The 12,744-nt window shown below is 47.6% G+C and overlaps 4 protein-coding genes across 4 annotated transcripts; 3 read left to right on the top strand and 1 right to left on the bottom strand.

Moving 5' to 3' along the window:
* The first annotated feature begins 433 nt into the window (after positions 1 to 433).
* Positions 434 to 1,068, top strand: F5B22DRAFT_616524 (uncharacterized protein). Its single transcript, XM_047975589.1, has one exon. The coding sequence runs from the start codon at positions 554 to 556 to the stop codon at positions 842 to 844; it is 291 nt and encodes a 96-aa protein (XP_047828461.1). The 5' UTR covers positions 434 to 553; the 3' UTR covers positions 845 to 1,068.
* Positions 1,069 to 2,892: 1,824 nt separating this feature from the next.
* F5B22DRAFT_637980 (fungal-specific transcription factor domain-containing protein) lies at positions 2,893 to 5,436 on the top strand (the record flags this gene model as incomplete). Its single annotated transcript, XM_047977519.1, has 5 exons — positions 2,893 to 3,030; positions 3,181 to 3,510; positions 3,568 to 3,707; positions 3,777 to 4,104; positions 4,159 to 5,436. The coding sequence occupies 5 exons, from the start codon at positions 2,893 to 2,895 to the stop codon at positions 5,434 to 5,436; spliced, it is 2,214 nt and encodes a 737-aa protein (XP_047828460.1).
* Positions 5,437 to 6,817: 1,381 nt separating this feature from the next.
* Positions 6,818 to 7,768, bottom strand: F5B22DRAFT_616515 (uncharacterized protein). The gene has a single exon (XM_047975588.1). It carries the CDS (start codon positions 7,655 to 7,657, stop codon positions 7,052 to 7,054), a length of 606 nt encoding a protein of 201 aa, XP_047828459.1. The 5' UTR covers positions 7,658 to 7,768; the 3' UTR covers positions 6,818 to 7,051.
* A 2,587-nt stretch (positions 7,769 to 10,355) lies between these two features.
* Positions 10,356 to 11,283, top strand: F5B22DRAFT_648918 (uncharacterized protein; the record flags this gene model as incomplete). Its single annotated transcript, XM_047979091.1, has 2 exons — positions 10,356 to 10,596; positions 10,655 to 11,283. The coding sequence occupies 2 exons, from the start codon at positions 10,356 to 10,358 to the stop codon at positions 11,281 to 11,283; spliced, it is 870 nt and encodes a 289-aa protein (XP_047828458.1).
* Between the last annotated feature and the right edge of the window lie 1,461 nt (positions 11,284 to 12,744).

Raw genomic sequence — 12,744 nt, 5'->3', positions numbered from 1 at the left:
GCGGTACCCCTACCTCAGGTACTCACATACCTAATGTAGGCGGGTAGGTACTTATGGTGCATACCTACGGAAAGTACCTACACACTAAGTAGACGGAGCTAGATAAAGAGGTTTCAGCGTGCTGGTTACTGACTCTACCTATAAGTACTGACTCTGTACTGACCCTGCGCTCAGTGGCGTGTTAGCGGCAGCTTGGCGCTGTAGGTCAGTGTAGTACAGCGCATGAAGGTACCAAGATGGAGTCTCAGCGGTTGAGCAATGTACAAGTACCCGAGTCGTGTTGTACAGTTACCAACTCAGGCCTCATCAGTGAGGGGAGTTGAGAAGTGTTCTGTTATCCGTCCGAAGTCTCTCTGTGTCACTCATCATGCAGAAAGACTGTGCATCTGGAATCCTTTCAGCATGCAGGCGAAGGTGATCACATCTGGACATGGAAGAGATGGAATAGTTCTGTCTGTCTTACCATTGGAAATCTAAGTCATCTACCTACTGGAGAGTAACGACGGGAAATACAGGAACCAATCATCCTGCCACGAGTGCCGATGCCGATGGCATGCCATCACACCCTCTTGCTACTGGTCGCCTTGGGAGACCCCTTCGACATCTCCATTTCCATCTCCATCTTTTCCTTCTCCCCCACCTCTCTGATACTGATAAATCATGTAATATGGACTGGACCCTGCGATACCAAACCACTATAGTAGGTAACAGGTACCCTACAGTAGAGGTAAGCGTGCATATATGTACACCTGCAGTCGGCCTGCCTCCATATTGCAGACTGATCTTATCCCTTATCCTTATCAGTGTTGTGATGATGAGGGGTTCGTTGGAGGGGGGAAGCTAGGGTGACGTCAGGTGTCCTCTATTCACTATCGTTTATCTTTTATGTCCTAAGCTTAGTTGATTCTTCATCTGTTGGTCCGAGTCTGTTGGTCCCATGTTACAACTATGGCTGAAGTGGCGCAGCCAACAGACAGCGGGAAGAGAAAGAGGGTGTGAAGACGCAGAAGCCCTCTCAGAGAAAAGGCATGCATAGTGTTGACAAAGCCCATACTGAAATTATGTATATCTAAATAGAATGGATATGAGAAAGTGCTTGCATATTTATCTAAGTAGGCAGTGAAAGTTCCATGTTCTAAACCAACCCACCTTGCTTGAATTAAACTTCATATTATAATGAATTAGACAGTTCCCCTGGTAATGCTCCAATGTTAAGATAGGCACCATTCCTCGAAAGACCAATATTTCAACGCGACGTACCTAGACCTCTTCTACATTCCGCGCACTCCAAGTGTCCTCGCCAGTACTCAGCGCGCCAGTGTCAACGTCTCAAATACAGAACGAAACTTAGCATCGCTACTCATCCTCAACTCTCCAATTCGAAGATCCGCATCATATTTTCTATGAGAAAGGTAAAGCCACAACTATAAAACAACTATAAAGAATCACATCCGCCCGAAGCCCCCGTGTTACCTCTTGTTGCCGTAACTAGCCAATCCCAGGCAAACCCATTTACATTGTGAAGAAGCTAGTGCCGCTTTGAGGTTATACCAAAACGGTCCACGTAACCCCTATGTCTACCAGCGGCGTCGCAATGAACAAGGATAAGCCAGGAGGGCCATGGGTGCGTTCACTACATCAGATCATACTTACATTCAACCTGGGCTGTGTTTAGACTACTGGTACCTAACAATAATCAACGCTGCGACAGCAGAAATGCGATAAGCAACTAGTTCATTGCAAGAGAGCATAGCTGGGCGCTTTCTGCACTATTATTTCCGAGCATGCAGTTCAAGACACGGCTGCATATGACTCAGAAAACAATGAATCATCTACCGTCAGACCTCACCATTCAAAGATGACAAGAGGTGGCATCTGATCAATCGAGGCTAGCAGAAAGGGCACTTTCTGAGCCCTCATCTCGGCTGAGTCATAAGCCGAGTACCTCCTTGCACACCCAGCTGGCGACAACGGGAATGGGAGCCGAGCGTATTGTTTCGTATCGGTAAACGATCAATTTTGGGACGAGTTCTCTGCTTCAATTGGAAAGGCATAGTTCCTGAGAGCGGTATACCGTCGTGTAGGTTACGTAGTTGTGCAAATTACAACTTATCAAAGTACCTGTCCCCTCGTGACTCATATCTCCCCCTGGAACTTTGGAGAAGAACTTCTGGCTGTCGCAAGTCGCAGGTCGCAGGTGGATGACGACGTCAGGCAGGCAACTAAATTACGGCCAGTCAGGGGCTGGGATCCATTTCCATTCTGTCGGGGTTTATATTTAGTTGCGATGTGTTTCCGTTGGCCGTCTCCGCTCCACTGGATTGTCACTGGATTGTCGCTGCATTGTCATCGGATTGGGCTGTGCCATCTCCATCTCCCTCCACCTCCACTGAAATGCCCAAGTCCTGCTTACTCGCATTGGTATCCCTTTCAATACATATCTGGCCTGTGATCCTGGAGATTCTGTGACGGAATACCGCTATACCCAGTATTGGCCCTTACCTCGTAAGCCTGTCGCCGAGTTCGAGATCGGATTGAGGCATCCCATTGAGACATCCCTGGTCTTCGTCTTTGTCGCAACCGCCAGCCATTGGATGGATACAAAGGCGCCCTAAGCCCTCTGTCCAAGGCTTGTCAGTTTGTCAGCCTTAGCTCCCTTTTCCGATCTAGACTAAGCGAGCGCAGATCTTATCTACGGACCCGGGCCAACATTACGAGGAGGGCATCTACCTACTCTCTATCCATCTCTTTGCCGGCGCACGCGCGGCCGAACATATTCCTTTCGTCGCCGAACAACATCCGCAGAACAAGACGGCTAGAAGACGGCGCACACTGTATATAGCAGTGTAGTGCAGTGAAACAGGCAGTCTCATATTCCCCGGACTAGACGGAATGTCGGCGACCACTTCTGCTGCTGCCGTCGCGGCACCACCACCCCACATCAAACCCACAAAGATCTTGGCCTGTGTTCACTGTCAGTATCGCAAGATCAAATGCGATCGCCAACAGCCATGCTCCAACTGCATCAAGGTATCTATCTATCTTCTTCTCTAGCTTTGTCTTGCGGTTTTCCTTATCGTGTCGCAGCCTGGAGCTCGTAGCCACCCTGCGATGACACTCTGTCTCATCTCACCCCTCATTGCACCCACGAAGTGGTCTGTTAGCTGAGACAAGCCTCAGGCAAAAATTGCTTGTAAACCAAGCACTCCAGCCCCGCCACATAAGCGGCGTCGGCCAAACCAGGATCTCCTCGAACGGCTAGCACGCTGTGAGCAGCTTCTTAAGCAGTACGCCGACGGCAATGTCCCGCCCCAGGTTGAACCATCCATTGCGACTGCTGCTGTAGTCAGTGGTAATAATAGCATCGCTAGCAGCCAGCAAGTCTCGCCCGTCGCGGTGAAAGCAGAAAATGATCTCGCTCCCAAAGCCATACCAAAAGGCAAAGTCGTTAAGGAGGATGGCAACGATCGTTTTATGGACAATTATATCCGAATCAGCTTCCACGATGAGGTATAGTCGCCTATCATTCCCTCACCAAGGAACCAAGGCCTCTAATCTTGCTCTTAGCTTGCGGCGATGAGAAATATTATCGACGACGGAGATGACGAATCCGAGTCGAGCACAGCTGGCCTCTCGCCCGATAACGATGCCGATCTTTTTCTAGGTATTGACGATACGACGATTGACTTGCAAGAACTTCAACCAGAGTGCGTACTCTACTCCATTGGTTCTCTTTCATGACTGTGACATATATCGCTAACACATGTGCATTGTAGTCTTGTCAATGTCTTCAGGTTATGGCAAATTTTTCTTGACCGGGTCAATCCCCTAACCAAAATCATTCATGTTCCTACTATGCAATCCATCGTGATGAACGCCGCCAACGACATCAAACAAGTTCCATTGTCCCAGCAAGCTCTCCTCTTTTCTATTTACACCATGGCCATCGTCGCCCTCAACTCGCAAGAAGTGATTCAAATTCTTGGCATGACTCGCGAGGAGGCTTTAACTCGGTTCACGCGTGGCACGAAACTCGCCTTAACTCGGGCAAACTTTATGAAAAACTACAATATGGCGATACTGCAAGCCCTTGCACTTTATATGGTACTTCCCCCCTGTTGTTTTTTGGAATGCTAGTGTTAACATGGACTTTGGTAGCTCTCGTTAAACAGTCGTAGTAACGAAAATCCCTCCAATTGGATTATGGGCGGCACGGTCATGCGCATCGCTCAGAAGATGGGCTATCATCGTGATGGTGAACAATTCAATCTCTCCCCTTTCGAGACGGAAATGCGGCGGAGGATCTGGTGGCATATTCATGTGCAAGATATTAGGAACGCCATGTTATCTGGTTTGAGCCACTCGTGGGTTACGACAAACTGGGATACCAAGATGCCACTAAACATTAACGACTCAGATCTGATCCCGAACTCAATGGAGCCTCTTGTCGCCCGGGATGGCCCCACGGACATGGCATTTGTCCTCATCATATATCATTATCAGAAATTCAACAGCAGGACACACGCCGCCTTTGAAGCTGCATTCTTATCATTCCGTGCCGGGGTCGGAAGCAATCATCAACCAGGTGCCCGCGGCCCGATTGAGGCGTACCGCGCCCTGATAGACGAAATCGACGCCGAGTTAGCCGAATTCGAGCGAAAATATGTCGATCCGAAATTAGGCGGCGCGCAAGAAGCTGCGTCGATAATACGCCCGATGTTCATCGATAAAATGAAGGACATCATGACACCAATGCACGACCAGCCGGAATGGGGATTAGAAATCTTCGATCAGATCGACAGTCTGTTCAAAGCCTTTGTCCAAACACACCAGAGAAACGTCCTTATCTACAAACGCATGGCCAACTCAGGGTTCCTGTGGTTTATCCGCGGCGGATTCCAACTCGACGCCCTCCTCCTCTTCACCATCAAGCTCTACAAGCGACCGACGGGCAAGCTCACAGACGATGCCTGGACATGTCTAGAGTCTCTCCACGAGATTCACCCGGACCTATTCGACCTCTCGCAGAAGAAAATAGACCGTCAAGCCCAGCTCACCCTCAAAGCATGGGCCATCCGCGAGCGCGCTCTCGCCCAACACGGCCAAACTGTTGAAACCCCCGGCTTCATCCAGCGTCTCCGGCAACTCGTATCTCTTTCCCGCGCGCCATCGACAGCATCGACGTCATCCGAATCGCCCGCGTCCATGACGCAGCAATTCCTGCTCCAACAAGCCACACCGTTCCCGCAAATGCCACTCGACCTGGGCGACGTGAACCAATATCTCGGAAACAACATGGACACGCCGAATATAAGTCTCGACATGTGGGGCAACATAACCATGGACAGCGAGGCGGATACCCAGCAGCAGGCGCTGCCGTACGGCGGCTTCGACTTTTCGAAGCTAGACTTCTCGAGCATGGACTTCATGCGCTAGCTACAGCATACGACATTTAGAAACGGCCGGCCATATACAAGGTTCCGGAGAGGCGATGCGATGCGATGCGATGCCTAATTCTGTATACTAACTGGGGCGGCGAAAATCTGTTGAACACGGCATTGGAGTTCGCGGCGTTGACGGATATATATATATGTGTGTGTGTGTATGGAGGGGATAAGATTACTGGAACGGCTTATTCTCAGCTCCACGGACATTATGCATTGTTGGATGATGAGATGAAAGCGCGTTTATTATATGACGCGTGGTGCGTAATCTGTATGTACAACAAAAAATATACCAAACTCTGTTCATCATCATATCATCTTGCCAAGTCCTGAGTATAACCCGCCGAGCTTAACTGTAGAGCCGTACTCTTCACTGGAGCGCGGTGTCGCGGTCGTATGAAATAGCGGGGGTTTTCCGCCCTGGGTCGTGATACATTTCTCTGTGGTCCAAGAGTGGTCGAAGTAGGTATCTACATACTGGTAGCTTTATCTTGATGTGCCATGGCCGAAGAGTCATTCGGACTCTACATAGGCTACAATAAGGGCCATACATAGATATCGAAGGAGAGTTGTGAAGAGGATTAGTCAGTAGTACCACTAGAATCTCAGGGGTATCCTATGCTATAAATCAATATGAATCAGGAGAGTCGCAAGGGCGTACATGAAACGTATACGCGCTCCCTTTTTACGAGCTTATCGTGATTTCAACGCGCTTTATTCCTTGACTTCGTAGTTTCCCGTTAGCTAAAGCTATTCGTATACTTATTAGTGCTTGGAATTCATCAATTTCTTTAGGTGTGGCCTCATGTGGGTGATTCAAGTCATGTAAGTTACGCTGGTCGACTTCCCCATGTACGGAGATCCTGGTCATGTATACACGTACAAAAGGTCGTCATGCCTTGCTTATGAACTATGTAAATTAGCAATGTAACACTTATGTACCTGCTCCTTCATCCGCTGTGTCTGATGCTTTTCGTCAACCCCGACACGCCTCGACTGGCTTCCTGGCACCATGCCTAAGGACGCGATTAACTCTGTCGTTTCTTCTAGAAAGATAATCTTCTGGAGGTCTATTATGGGGTGCATGAGCTGGCTCCCTCATCACGAAGCTTTACGATCACTTTCTGTGACTCTTCCCGAGGAATCCTTCTCATCATAAGTTGTGAAGAAATGACTATATGGGTTATACGCATAATTTCAGTAGATGATACCCCATGCACTTTTTTGAGGGGGTCCTTTACACGTTATAGGCGATGTTGGACTTTGGTCACGTAGAATCACCAGGGAGGATACGGCCCGAGGTATCTGCAAGGTGAAGAAACCCAGAGTGAGTAGAAGGCTAGTCACAGTCAAGTAGGTAGACAGGCAGTATGCAGAAGAGCTCAATAACCATTGATTCTCAAACTTCTCAGCTCTCCAAGGCGGTCCTAATACAGTCAGAAGGTCTAATACAGCCACTATGTGACTATATCCTCTGTCAGTACCATTCTCGAATCCAGCGAGTGACACACTCAAAAGTATCTAGGTACCTAGTCTACATGCTCCATCAGAAAGCTCGCTCCGACCAGCAGCGCACACAACTCTAGTAAACATTGACAGGTAAGACTCTAATAGTCGGGGTGCCCGCACCCGTCTGTGTCGTAGCTAAGGCAATCTTTCTCAGAGCCCCTAAGCCAGATTCCCCATCCCCACTTGCGCTTTGCGAACGCCTTCACATCCGGGTCAATTATTTTATAGTGGTCAGTCTTCGGCACATGGCAATCCATGACTCCATAGCCTCCCACCTTCCCGTCGACAGTGAGGTGGGCTATGGCCTCCGCAATGGTATCGGCGACATCGCCCCACGTGATCATGCCCACGCCATCGGCGACATCCAGGGGTCGAAGGGCGAATTGGCATGAGCCCTTTGTGTAAATCTCATTGTAGGGGTTCTTTGAAAGGATCGCTGGGTTGTGCCCGAGAAACATGTAGCCGGTGTCTCTGTCGGGTTTGTAGTTGTAGTAATCGTAAATCTTTTGGCAATCTTCCAGGGCAGCTAGCTTCGACTTGTCCGCCTTCTTGAAGCCTGATGATGGACTGCAGAATTTATCATCGTCAATTGGCGCGACGGTGCCTTGGTTCCAGCGGTCTGCGGGTACGGTTCGGGGGTTGAACGCACGGCCTTGGACAGCGCAGACGAGCGCTAGGCTCGCAAGAGATAAGGCGGCGCGCATGTTGTTGATAATAAGTAAGTGATGATATAGATGTGTGTATGTGTATGTGTGTGTGTAGGTTGGGTGAGAGTAGGTGTTGATGTTCAAACAATGTGTTGGTATTCAAACAATGAACAACTGCTTGGGCAGGTTAGATACTTCGGATACTTATATAGACATAAGATTCTGGTGAGCTCGAATTTCTGCCCGCCAGGGTGTTTGCGCATTCCACACGGCTCTGTAAGCCATCCCTTGAGAAGTCAATTATGTTTGACAACGGGTAAACCACAGCCTATCCTTGTGGCGGCACCAAACTAAACCTGCGCCGCTTGTCACACAAGTAGTACATGAGTTTGGAGAGAAATTTTATTTTTTTCATTTATTGGTGAGAGATGAATAGGGCTTGCTAACAGCCCGTCGAAAGCGGCGCACGTGAAATCGGAAGGATCACACAATGTTTGACGAACTGTTCCCCAATAATTCAGCATCGATTGATTGTGCAGAAGCTAAGTATTACAACAGGAACCTACGAGCATCATTGGATGAGCGGCTAGTTTGGAGAGATGGAGGCGATCGTACAGCTTATATCTGCGATGCCGTGTTTCGTTCTCTTGCGAAGGTGTTTTTGTATGATGAATTCCTGGGCCTCGGGCAAACTTCATATGCCTCCCACGGTGCCGGGTGTCAAAACACGCACAAACAAGGAAGTCCCCTGTATAAGTATCTAATGAATCTTATGAAGCCATTCCTAAGATGCCTCCTGCAACGGCAAGTGTTCATCTAGTCTTGGACTCACAGAACCTACACAGGGCTACTTCTTCATCTGCGTAATCTGCGACACTTTGCGAAGGGTGTGAAGAAATTTGAAATGATGCCCCATTTTAAGCATAGATTTATTCATGTATGTTTTGAGTATAGCAAGCCAACTGTTGAAACACGTTGCTAAGCGAGTTCCTGGATAATGATGATCCCTTGCACTCTCCTAGCCCAATAGCAACCCCTTTTAATCGTTAATATTGCCGTCTTATCTACTCTCTATGCTTTCCCATAGCATCACGTGACGAAATAGACACCCTTCCTTCCTGGTAATTGACATCCGCCTATTGAATAGTGAAATACGCGATAGAGACGGTGATGTGTCTTCAAAATCATGAAATCACACACACAAGAAAAGAAAAAAGAACTCCCTCTTCCGGGAGGGGAAGAAGTCAACTACAACATGACAACCTATATATTTGAAAACGGACGTCGGCCTGATGCGGAATGGATAAGTCGATTCGCCTCTGAGGAGCTACGCTGATTCTGCTATTCACACATTGTCATTCAATTCGGCATTGAGAACGCACGGTGCACCCATTCAACTTTACCCATTGTGACGATGTATCCATGTACTCATGTACCTATTCATTCCTATTGTTAACCAATCATATATTCCGAATACTTCGCCCGCCGGTACAAAATACCTATATTGTTGCTGAGCAACTGACCCTATTGTTCGAATTGATCACACCTACTCATCGCGGATACCTATCTGGCCTGTGCGGCCTTCAGATCGGCCAATCAGGGAGTTTGAGTTACGAGAATTATGTTGGCGAATTCCGGTATTGTTCAATTAGATATGTTCTCAACATCTGATTGGCCCATGGGCATTTTGAAATCAACTCTAATCATGCAACCAGCCAATGAACAGTTGCCGTGAGCCTCGATTCTTGCCTCAATCGTGACTTCTATTCTCATTATCATATCTTTTCTCATCTTGGTACATATTACCGAGTCTCCATTGAGCTTCACAATCACCCAGCTAACCAAGTATTATGTATATATGTATGCCCTTCCTCCCAGACCTCCCATTGATTCTCATTTCTTCCCTTCTATAACTTCACTCACTTTCTATTACAGTGCTCGTTTCATCACGATATCACCTCCCATACAACCTTTTTCTGCTCTTTTGCTCCACATCGTCATCTGCTTCATTCAGCTGAGCTCCGTCCCTTGTCCGCATCTTACTGTTTCAGTCACGCTTCCACCTTCGTCGCTGTCATGGCTGTTCCAGCGCAGAATGTTACGATGCCCTGGCAATACGCTTGGAGTCTCTTTGGCATCCAATTGAACGGATACTCCAGAGTTATAACCATCAACACGGAAATATTTCATAACCTTGGCGATGAGGGTAGAGCATCGTTCCAACACATGGCGAGGTACTTTTTTCCTTTCCTATCCTCTCTCTAACATTACCACATCCTCTTCATTTCGCCCAACTAGGGAAATTGTTGTAATTTCATCACTACCTCCTAGAGCCGACCCCCAGTTGTCGTTGTGTTAAGTTGCTGATGTAGATATTATTTGTAGCGAAACACTTGGTATGCAGACACAGTCCATTCAAGATGGAACGCTTGCTGAGCGTGTCTACCTTGCACATCCTATGGACCTGCAATACCAGTTCCCGCTCGCAGTCGAGTGTGCTTCGGGAATGTCGCTGCCTGTAGCGTATCCAGCTCTGCACCACAACATGATGCAACCAGCGCGAATTAGTGCCCACCAAACCTGCAGCCTTCAGCCAGCTCTTCCGATACATTCGAATCAGCATATGTATCCCAATACACCTACCAGTGATCCAAGTTCTGCCTCACACAAACGAAAGAGGTCCGCGAGCATCGAGAGTAGCATTTCCCTCGGCCAGTCTGAGCCGGGCTAGTATCCCTCCCACTTCCGTGGTGAGATGCTGAATACTCGAGATGAGCGCGACTCTGAAGTGAATAACGAGGAATTGCCTTTAAAGAAGTCGAGAAAGGGCAAGGAACCAGAGGGGTTGCCTTCAAAGAAGTCGAGAACGGGCAAGGAACCAGAGGGATTGAGCGGCAAGAAGAGACCCATGAACGCCTTCATCCTCTTTCGAAACGCACGAGGCCAAGAGGTGAGGGCAAAGTACCCCAGGTTCAAGACCAGAAATGGTATAATCTGTAAGTATATGTGCCTACTCTCGTCAGAAACTTGCATGTTCTCTAACACCGAGTCTAGCCAAGATCATCGCCATTATGTGGGCAGCAATGACAGATGCTGAGCAGCAACCATGGTTTGACGAGTACCTTCAGCTAAGACGTCTAGAACCTGATTTCAAGGATGTCAATGGCAGACAAAACTCTCGCCGAAGGAAGTTACGCAAGGAAGCGGATCGTTTGAAGGCCGTGGCTCAGCTCCAGCTGATTCAACAACAATATTCCAACGGCGAAGAGCTCACATTCTCTGAGGGCCCCAGTGAGATGGCTCAGTCACAAGAGGAAGCACAAATCCAGCTTGGCACTCCACTCAACAATTTAGACGATCCAAATGAGATGCTGCAGGGACATGAGCAAGCAGAAGTCCAGCTCGGCACGCCTTTGGGCGATATCAATGAGCGACCTGCTGAGCTAGCACAAACATTGGACGTCCTGCCAAGACCGGCTGGTTTTGTTGTCGAAGCGAACCGAGATCTCGACTTCAACTCGACCCCCGACGCTGCCTTCAATCCACAGGTTAACCAGCATCCTGATCACCAACACGAAGCCACGGCTCACCACGAGAGTCCCATTGATGATCTTCGACTCTTCGGTCAAGATTTAGAATTTATCTTTGACATGGGGAAGTGCTTTGATTTCAACAAAGAATAAGCCTCTCTCTACCCGCTGTCAATTGAATGACAAGGTACATATGTTTGGTCGTGGGAGGCATTGCATATCGAGATATGGTGGCATGTACTCAAATATGAGAATCTCCTATGTATCTAAAGAAAGTGCCACTAAAGGTGTCAAGATGGAAAATCTTACGTATATAAGTGGTATATGTACTGACGAGATTGTGCTGTGGAAGATGTACTTCACTTATGTATAGTGGAAATGATGAGCTTTGACCTGTGAGCTACTTGGGTGGGGGGTGGAATAATATTATAGGGATTTGCTGCTCAAGTGGTATAGCATAATTCTCTATTTCGTTTGATCTAATTTATCGCGCTGCTCTTTGGCCCTCCAGCCATCATCATTTACAACTATCACGACCAGTACTTATACTCTAAGGCGCCCATTCTCGACCAACTTGACCCAGAACTTCAAGAGCGTCTTTCGGTGTAGATTCAGAGACCTTATCCCCGGCATTAGTCTTGACGGTTAAGTCTTGATACAATAGTCTTTAAGGGGTCGAACAACTCCAACACTCTGCGCGCGACCCTGCCAAGTGATGCTTAAGAGACATGAACCGCGGTCTCCTTTTGAGTTATGTTCATGTACTCCTAAAACTCTGCTAGTCATTAGCGTACTACTTCTCATCCTAGAGCATTTCAAGATTTATACTCAACAGGCGAAAGAGCAATGGAGAAGTCTTTTTTTTTTCGGATGCTCGAATATTACATAGATAGCATGTTTCTCGGAATGAATCAAATCGCCGAGTTTCGCCGTGCAATCCCATCTCGAAAATATATCGCCATGAAGTAGAAAAGTCTCAAGATCGAACAAATAAGTAGCATATTCGAGGACTTCCTCGGCACCTCAACTAGCTGAACTTGATTAATATGTCAATTAAGACAATGAGTTGGCTCACGGAAGACGCCTACCCAGATGGAGTCAACGATCGCCAAATGAGAACACTTGTCAGGGGTCTCGGGACGGAGGAAGAAAGAGATACACTGTATATAGTCAGAGAAGTCTGAAGGCATTCAGACTTCTAACCTTTTAGACCTTATGCCACATTGAGATTCTTGCCGTATACTTTGTACAGCCCTTTTAACATCACTCCTTAAATGAGACTCGCGGGCGAGAGCAGCAGCGATAATTCAAAGGCAAAAAACAAGGGAAGCAATTATAAGTATACAGGTACTTAAGAAATAGTTAGAATATGTTATACTGCTAGGTTAACAGCTGCTAAAATGATCAACAAAACCATAATATGAAACCCTAAACTCGTGGGAAAATCTACATAGAACTTGTGCTACAATGAGTCTAACTCATTTCTTTGCTTTGGCTTTTGACAGCTTTGGCTTTACAGCTTTGGCTTTACAGCTTTGGCTTTACAGCTTTGGCTTTACAGCTTTGGCTTTACAGCTTTGGCTTTACAGCTTTGGCTTTACAGCTTTGGCTTTA

This window comes from Xylaria bambusicola, assembly GCF_022495145.1.
Source record: "Xylaria bambusicola strain CBS 139988 unplaced genomic scaffold F5B22scaffold_38, whole genome shotgun sequence".
NCBI classification, from domain to species: Eukaryota; Fungi; Ascomycota; class Sordariomycetes; order Xylariales; family Xylariaceae; genus Xylaria; species Xylaria bambusicola.
The sequence above is the reverse complement of the archived record's forward strand: the minus strand, read 5'-3'. Positions and strand labels throughout refer to the sequence as shown.

Bases quoted from the DNA above. Each gene is read 5' to 3' on its own strand.
- F5B22DRAFT_616515 (XM_047975588.1), bottom strand. From the start codon at position 7,657: ATGCGCGCCGCCTTATCTCTTGCGAGCCTAGCGCTCGTCTGCGCTGTC.
- F5B22DRAFT_616524 (XM_047975589.1), top strand. From the start codon at position 554: ATGCCATCACACCCTCTTGCTACTGGTCGCCTTGGGAGACCCCTTCGA.